This window comes from Muntiacus reevesi, chromosome 3, assembly GCF_963930625.1.
Source record: "Muntiacus reevesi chromosome 3, mMunRee1.1, whole genome shotgun sequence".
Classification (NCBI taxonomy): Eukaryota; Metazoa; Chordata; class Mammalia; order Artiodactyla; family Cervidae; genus Muntiacus; species Muntiacus reevesi.
In genome coordinates this window covers 14,104,980-14,114,472 of record NC_089251.1, presented here as the reverse complement: position 1 = coordinate 14,114,472, position 9,493 = coordinate 14,104,980, and the positions used below count along the sequence as shown (strand labels likewise).

The window sequence follows — 9,493 nt, the reverse complement described above, 5'->3', positions numbered from 1 at the left end:
TATATATTATTATTTTTTGAACTAGAATCTGGATGTGTTTCTTCATAAAACATTTGTTTTATGCCTCCAAAATATTTCTACATTATTTATAATATATATCTATATCTAAATCATATATGACGTCATTAATGTGTATTAACATTAGTTAATATTCATTTATTCATAATCCAGCATAAGTTAGATTTAGGTGGTTCAAAACTGGAAGGAGAAAAACAGTTTCTTTTGGAAGATTGCACATTTTTCTAATCTCCTAAACCTGAAAATATTAATGAGTTTCATAGTTGAGGAATTAATGTACTGAAACTGTTAATCCACAAAGCCATCAATACAACCATCAAACATTTTTGGACTGCCATGCTATCTTGACACATTTAATTTGCGGAGGCGTTCTAAAACTTGGATCCCAATTGTATTCTGGTGATAATAACTTAGTCGGTTTCTTGATAAGAAGATATTTGTTTAGGTGATGTTCATATGTGCTGCTAAGTTGATTTTTAATGTCTTGAATAGCTCCTTTCTGATATTCTCTAATGAGGTTTAAAACCTCCTCAACTGTGCCACCAAAAATTGCACTATGGTAGTAGAAATCTCCCTCTTCAAAAGGGATAAAAGCTGCTGATTTAAGTCTTCTCTCATAAGGGAAAGTGTCACCATCTTTAAAATACCACCATGCACTAAGTTGAGCTACAGATTTCCCCAGGGTTTCCACTCCAAAATCATCCTTGAAGACCTGGTCTGCATTCATGACGAAGAGGAAGTTGACTTCATACTGGATGTGTGTTATGATGTAGTCAAATAAGTTATTCATGTATATGAAATAAAAATCTTTCCCTATGTCACTTTTGACCATTAAAAATACTTTAAATGTTCGAAGGGGACCTAAGGCTATGGGAGGCAGGGTGGAGAAGACGTCCAGCAGGAAGTAAAAGACAACGCTGTAGCCAAAGAGGAAGTGCTTGTTTGCAGACTGGATGAAGTCAGTCAGGCTCTGATTCGAAAACCTGTGAAACGTGAAGAACAAACAAACACACAACACAAAAGACTTATTTTGCCAGAAATCATCAGGAAATTACCTGTCATTTAAACATTCTAACGTCGCTTCAGTCATGTCCAGTTCTTTGTAACCCTACGGACTGTAGCCCACCAGGCTTCTCTGTCCACGGTGGGGTCTCTAGGCAAGAATACTGGAGTGGGTTTGAGACCATGTAGAAGCCCCTGTGTCCTTGTCTTTTGAAGTATACTGCTGACTCAAGAGTTAGTGACTGGGAAATGTGAAGACGTGGAAGCAAAGAAGAGCTGCTGGGCTAAGGAACCGGTAACAATTTAGACTATAATTCTGCTATGTAACAGAATCACCAAACTCTCAGTTTCCTGGAAGATACAGACAAAGGCCTGACACACATTCCTAAGCTGTTTTTACAGGAAGCGGAACCCCTCCAGATGAAAACTGCTGACAACAAGGACATAGACCCTGGACTGGTTGAAACCAGGTTGATGATGCTTGAAGCTTCACCTTGATGGCCAACCAATCCAAGACTTGTCCACAAGCTGATCATGCCCTGCTCCTTAAACACTATAAAACTCTTTACTGCCTGCTTCAAGGTGGGTCACATGGCCTTCAGGGCATGAGCCCACTGGGGCCCCCTTTGCCTGGCAAAGCAATAAAACTACTCTTTTCTACTCCACCCAAAACTCTGTCTCCTTGTTTCTATTCGGCACAGGTGAACAGAGGCTGAGCTTAGACAACCGGTTGCCGTACCCTGCTCCAGGGGATCTTTACAACCCAGGGATCAAACCCACATCTTTTATATCTCCTGTACTTGCCAAGAGCAAAATGGGTTCTTTACCACTAGCGCCACCTGCAAAGCCCATCATTGTTGCTTAAGAACTATACATAGGTAAGGGTAACGCAGCTGGGTCTAAAACTTAAATGTATTGGTTAGTGAAAGAGACTGTAGTGATCTTGTGGGCCTAAGAAGAACCATCGAGTTTGTTGTGAAAACTAACTGGATATAAATGAAAAGATTCCCACGGAGTATTAAGGATTCAGATCTGGCTGAAGAAAATAACCACTAAAAATAATTATACTGTCAGCCAGAAATAATGGTTAGAGCTATTCATAAATATCTCTTTAAATGTAGAAAGTCTATGGGTGCTTACTTATTCACAAATTCTTCCCAAAATTAAAAAAAAAGAGGGGGGTGACTGTTAGTAGTGCCTACTTTCCGGGAACACATATTACAGCCAAGCCTATGGTGATGTTCAGCCTTTTGTAGTAATTTTCCAGGACCGGTCTATTGTAAGTTCCTTCCCATATGACTGGAGCAAGCCAGTTGGTGGTTGTTATTACATCAGGGCGTTTTCTGTTGAACAGACAAGAAATAAAGCAATCAGGTACCACTTCATTATGAGAGGAAAGGTTGCTGTCCAAGTGATAATAACTAATGATTATCATGTGCCTACTATGTTCCTGGAATAGTGATTAAGTGCTTTTTCCATTACTTATTTAATCCTTGCAATATTCTATAATTTCCATTATCATCCCTATTTTTCATATGAGGGAATTTAGGTCACAGATTTGTTGAGTAAATTGCTTGGTATCACACAGTTAATAAATGGCAGTCAGGCTTCAAGATCAGCCAGCTGAGCTTCCGAATCTTTACTTCAGTCCTTACGCCATACTGCCCTTTGAGCCCAGGGAGTTTTTTCTTTGAGCTCTGTGAAAGCGAAAGTCGCTCAGTCATGTCCAACTCTTTGTGACCCCAAGTGCTATACAGTCCATGGAATTTTCCAGGCCAGAATACTGGAGTGGGTAGCCTTTACCTTCTCCAGGGGATCTTCCCAGACCAGGGGTCAAATCCAAGTCTCCTGCATTGCAGGTGGATTCTTTACCAGCTGAGCCACCAGAGCTCTGACTACAGTTTAAACTGAAGTAGCCCCGTGTCTGAACATTTCTCTGATTGTTCCTAAAGCAGACAGAACCACTATCTCCTTATATTTGTTCCTAAAGCAGACAGAACCACTATCTCCTTATATTCCCTCCCAACCCCCAACTTCTCCTTTTCCTATTTCTTCCTCCTCTTTCCTAGAAAATCAAAGGATTCTCTTTTCATTTCTCCTTAATGCTAGGCCCCCATCACTGCCACCTGGAAGAAAATGTGATTAGTCCACAAAGAAAGAATAATGTTGGATTTGCTTGTAATAAAAACAAAATGGCAGCAGAAGCCACAGCATTCGTAATAAATATTTTGGCTGGAGGCAGGGTGTTAAACTATTAAAGTCAATTAAGACTTTTCATTTTGGAAGGAACTGAATACAAACTGAGAAGCTATTTTGCTATTAGTGATCACAGGTATCCATCAGAAACAGACCCATTATGGTTAGGATATGTCAACACTTAATAGCATATTAGTTATAATATAATAACAAATTCTTCAAAACTGCCCCTTTTACTGTTTTAGCTTATACATTTGTTTATTTTTTATACATTTGAACCCTCCCTGTTCTTAGAATTAATAGTCAGCCACTTCTATTTGGCTCATAAATATCAGACTCTACCTTAAAACTGGCCAGATGTAGCCTTGTCACAATTTCTAAGTAATGATACTTAGAAATTAGGCTACAGATGCAAATCAGTGTCTGTTTGAGACAATGAAAGGGTTTGAAGATTCTCTCTCTTTCCTCATTAGATCAAAGATTTGCTGCCAGAATGAAAGAAAAGAGCATCTCTGAAAGCAGAAAGCAATAAAAAACTTGTGTTTAGAAATTGTTTGATGAAACAGAAGAGGAAGAAGAGTCATTAGATTTATAGTGGCCATTAAATTAGATTTAGACAATCAGTACTAAACTCTTCCCCTGAGAGGCAAGTTTGGCCAGAGGACATCCTCTGAAAGGTGGACAAGATGACCTGCCCTCCAAGTGTTAGCCACATGCCTTGTCTAGCCTCCCTTGTGACTGGCTTAGTGCCTGTATAGAGAGAGGCCTCAGCTACTTGGACTCCAGTGGAGTTTTTGCATGGACTCAATGACAAGAATATTTCCCAGTAATGAGTGCCAACTCTGAGTTGTGAATAATATACACATATGCATAAATACACATGTGTATCCAGACTTTTAAAATCTTGTTTTACAATAAAGAAACAATGTACACTTATCTGCGTCTTGATTTTCTTACTCAATACAACCTTGTGAAAATCCTTCCAGGTTTTTCTGCACAGAATCTTATTCATTTTTAATGGCTGCAAGATATTCCACAATGTGGAGTTAAGCCATTTCCTTATGAATAGGTATTCATTTTATTTCTGGAATTTCTCTCACTATGAAAAGTGATACAATAAACTTTCTTAATTTTGTATCTTATGTATCGTTGCTGTTATTTTTATAAGCTAGTCCTACAAGTAGGATTCCTGTTTATGTGTGTTCATTTTTATTTGATGTTACCCAGCTGGTTTTTTTGACGTTTTATTTGTTATTATTATTACTATTATTTTGGCCACATGGCACAGCTTATGGGATCTTAGTTTCCTGACCAGGGATTGAATCTGGGTCTATAGCAGTGAAAGTACCAAATCTTAACCACTGGACCTCCAGGGAATTTCTGGCCATTTCACTTTAGACTGCAAGCCAGTATATGATGCTTAATAAAAAAGCACAAGCCCTCTAATTAAAGAATGCCTTCTACCATTATTACCATTACTACCAATACTATTACAAATATTATGTAATGGTTTGTTGTGTTACGAAAGTGCTATCATTTCAATCAGTCAAGATGTTTCATGTGTTATTCTACAAATATTGAGCGTCTACTATATATAGGATTTTTTTTTCTAGGTACATTCTATTGGGAGAGGCAGAAAATAAATGAATAAACCTGCCAATAAGTATTATGTCAGAAGTTGATGAGTGCAATGGAGAAAAATAAAGCAGAGTGAAGGGAAAAGGGAATGGGAGGTGCCATTTTATATGAGTAGTTGGAGAAGGCGTCACTGATAAAATAACATTAGAGTGAGTCCTGATGGAAGTGAGAGAATGAGCCATTTAACTACACCGAGGAAAACAGAAGGAGCAAAGGTAGTGAGTTGAGAGCCTACTTGGTGTATCCGTGGAACATCAAGGAGGCCAGGTGTGGAGTGAGGGGACAAAGGTTGAAGATGTTAGGCAGCTCTTTTATCTATAAATTTTTCCTATTTTAAGCTCTTTGAACTCTTTGGAAAGGTATCTCCAAAGAGTATTAGTTCTTTATGTTCATAACAGCAAAAACTTGGGAACAGTTCAAGTGCACTTTGACCAAGCAGTATATGAACAAACTGGGGTATATTTCCACAGTCAATTATTATGCAGCCATTAAAATGAATCACAGTGATATGCAAATTGGTGATGAATTTTAGCAATCTAATTTTAAGGGGAAAAAAATACGTCCTTGAGGATTACATACATCATGGTATCCTGGGTATAAAGTCATAAACAACTAAAATTTTAAAATTGACTTCCCAGAATACACTTGGAAGATATAAATTTACACTTAAAAAAACAAAGCAAGAGGGTGATGAACCAGGATTCAGGATTGTGGTTATTTCAAGGGGTAGGGCAAGGAGATAGACTGGAGGTATTGAAAAGGACACAAGCTAGATATTGAAGTTATTATTGTTGCTGTTTGGTTACTGAGTCATTTCCAACCTTTTGTGACCCCATTAACTGTAGCCCTCCAGGCTCCTCTGTCCATGAGATTTCCCCAAGTAAAAATACTGGAGTGGTTGCCATCTCCTTCTCCAGGGGATCTTCCCGACCCAGGAAGACTGAACCCATGTCTCCTGCATTGGCAGATGGATTCTTTACCACTGAACCATCACAGGAAAGCCCTGTTGAAGTTATAGAACTTGTAATTTTGGTTCATTAAAAATAAGCAAAAAAACACAAATAAAGTGAATTTTGCATGAATAATGATGAGAGTCAGTTATGAAGCAAGGATTATTATTAATCTAATTCTCTGCAACTGCAATCCATTAAAAATATAAGTACAAAAAAAGGAATGAAATATAAACAAATAATACACAGAGAGAATGCTCAAATTCAGTAAGGATTACAGAAATACAAATGGAACGGAGATATTTCAATTAAGCTTTGCAAGTTCCAAAATGTTTGCTACTCCATTAACTTTTATCCTCTATAGATTAGAAAATAAATAGTATAATTATTAAAGGGCAATTTAGCAACCTAAAGCAATATTTTAAATGTTTATATCCTCTTAAACTAATGATTCCATGATGGGAATTTATCTTATAGATAAATTCACACAGCAGTTAACAAAAATATATGTACAAGGTTATTCATTGAAATATTACTTACAATAGCCCCCAAGTTGCAAACAATATAAAACCAACAGGGAATGGTTAATAATTAAATTATGGTATACAGCCATTATAAAGAATGAAATTTCCCCGTGAATGTTAATGCCAAAATCTAGAGGACTTATTAATGACATTTTTCAAGCTGTTACTAGAGAGATTTTTTTTCCCCTAATAAAACCAGGAACATTAAACCAGACAACAGCTTTCTCATTATGACCCTTAATTGCCTAATTCTTGATAAATAGGTCCTAGGATGTATATAAAAACTTTTAAAAGCAAAAAATCCAAGTCCTGGAAACCTCCCAGTTTAGCTACAATTTGATGATGAAAAAAAAAAAACCTCCCCATTCAAATAGAGTTATATTAATATTATTATACTATTATTATGTTATTGTAATATAATATTATTACATTATTATAATTTTATATTACTGTTATTATTTTTGAGCAAAAGTTTTGGTTCTTACTTAGGATTAAACCAGTCTGAGAGCTGAGGTTCTCCTGTTTCTTGATCCCTAGGTACAAAATGAAAATCATGTAAGAGTAACCTGCTCATTCAACAAATTTATATTGCTGGTTCTGTAACTATGAACATTTAGATCACCCCCTGTCCTCAGGAAGCTGATAGAGGAGCAGGAAAGATGATAAGAAAGATAAGTGCTAATGGGGAAAACAAATCTCCATGAGAGCATATAGATAGGGCATCGAGCCTAAATTTGGGGTTAAGGGAAAACCAATCAGAGAAGAAATATGTAAATTGAATCTGGAATAATAAGGGTTACACTAGGAAAGTGGTGTAGGGTGAAGAGGTTATGACCACGGGCAGGAAGGCAAGGAACAGTATTGGGCAGGGGGTGGGGGGTGGATATATTTTTAAAATATAAATAATAATAATGAAAATAATGCATATTCATAGAAAATGCAGATTTAATTTAGCAAACATTAGTACCTTATTATGTGATAAATACTCTCATGTTTTAAAATAAAGGAGTTAGAGTAGGGGTCTGGATGTTCATCTTTGGTTTCCACTTAAAGATAGGATACACTAAGGTTTTATTGTACTTTTAAGTTAATTACATAATTAACAAGGTTATGAGGGGACTTCTCCTTCATAAACTGGGAATTTTTGTAAAATAAGAATAACTTTTAGTTTCCTGTGCTTCCATAAAAATGGAATAGTCCTGATTTTCCCTATTTCTACCCCTAAGTATACAAGAAAGATCTTAATGACCTAGATAATGATGATGCAGTCACTCACCTAGAGTCAGACATCCTGGAGTGTGTAGTCAAGTGGGCCTTAGCAAGCAATACTATGAACAAAGCTAGTGGAGGTGATGGCACTCCAGCTGAGCTATTTCAAATCCTAAAAGATGATGCTGTTAAATTTCTACCCTCAATATGCCAGCAAATTTGGAAAACTCAGCAGTGGCCACAGGTCTGGAAAAAGTCAGTTATTCCAATCCCAAAGGGCAACGCCAACTGAGAACTTCCAGACATACAAACTGAGTTTAGAAAAGGCAATGGAACCAGAGATCAAATTGCGAGCATTCACTGGATCATAGAGAAAGTGAGGGAATCCCAGAAAAACATCTACTTCTGCTTCACTGACTAGGCTAAAGCCTCTGACTGTGTGGATCACAACAAAGTGGAAAATATTTAAGGAGATGGGAGTACCAGACCACCTTACTTGTCTCCTGAGAAACCTCTAAGTGGTTAAGAAGCAACACTTAGAAGCAGACATAGAACAACTGACTGGCTTAAAATTGGGAAGGGAGTATGACAAGGCTGTATATTTTCACCTTGCTTATTTAACTTATATACAGAGTAGGTGGTGCTAGTGGTAAAGAACCTGCCTGCCAATGTAGGAGATGTAAGGGATGTAGGTTCAATCCCTGGGTAGGGAAGATCCCCTAGAGGAGGGCATGGCAACCGACTCTAGTATTCTTGCCTGCAGAATCCCATGGACAGAGGAGGCTGGCAGGCTACAGTCCACATGGTTGCAAAGAGTTGGACTTGACTGAAGTGACTTAGCAAGCACGCATGCCAAGTGTATCATGCAAAATGCTGGGCTGGATGAATCACAAGCTGGAATCAAGATGGCCAAGAGAAATATCAACAACCTCAGATGTGCAGATGATACCATGCTAATGGCAGAAAGTGAAGAAGAACTAAAGAGCCTCTGGATGATGATGAAAGAGGAGTGTGACAAAGCTGGCTTAAAACTCAGCATTAAAAAAACTAAGATCATGGCATCCAGTCCCATCACTTCATGGCAAATAGAAGGGGGAAAAGTGGAAGCAGTGACAGATTTTCTTTTCTTGGGCTTCAAAATCACTGCAGACAGTGACTGCAGCCATAAAACTAAAAGACATATGCTCCTTGGAAGAAAAGTTATAACAAACCTAGACAGCATATTAAAATGCAGAGACATCACTTTGTCCATAAAGGTCCGTATCAGTTCATTTCAGTTCAGTTCAGTCGCTCAGTCATGTCCTACTCTTTGCAACCCCATGAACTGCAGCACACCAGGCCTCCTGGTCCATCACCAACTCCTGGAACTTGCTCAAACTCATGTCCATTGAGTTGGTGATGCCATCCAACCATCTCATCCTCTGTCATTCCCTTCTCCTCCTATCTTCAATCTTTTCCAGAATCAGGATCTTTTCCAGTGAGTCAGTTCTTCACATCAGTTGGCCAAAGGGTTGGAATTTCAGCTTCAGCATCAGTCCATTCAATGAATATTTAGGACTGATTTCCTTTAGGATCAACTGGTTGGATCTCCTTGCAGTCCAAGGGATTCTCAAGAGTCTTCCCCAGCACCACAGTTCAAAAGCATCAATTCTTTGGTGCTCAGCTTTCTTTATGGTTCAATTCTCACACCCATACATGACTACTAGAAAAACCATAGTTTTGACTAGACAGATCTTTGTTGGCAAAGATCTTCCTGCCCTCTGCTTTTTAATGTGCTGTCTAGGTTGGTCATAACTTTTCTTCCAAGGAGTAAGCGTCTTTTAATTTCATGGCTGTGGTTACCATTTGCAGTGATTTTTCAGCTTCCCAAAACAAAGTCTGTCACTGTTTCCATTATTTCCCCATCTATTTGCCATGAAGTGATGGGACCGGATGCCATGCTCTTGGTTTTCTGAA

General features: G+C 38.0%; 1 protein-coding gene across 1 annotated transcript; it reads right to left on the bottom strand.

Moving 5' to 3' along the window:
- Window positions 1-334: 334 nt before the first annotated feature.
- Window positions 335-7,618, bottom strand: LOC136163933 (N-acetyllactosaminide alpha-1,3-galactosyltransferase-like 1). The gene is made up of 4 exons (XM_065928756.1): window positions 7,605-7,618; window positions 6,814-6,861; window positions 2,223-2,363; window positions 335-1,001 (listed from the first exon to the last, which is right to left on the bottom strand). Exons 1-4 carry the CDS (start codon window positions 7,616-7,618, stop codon window positions 335-337), a joined length of 870 nt encoding a protein of 289 aa, XP_065784828.1.
- Between the last annotated feature and the right edge of the window lie 1,875 nt (window positions 7,619-9,493).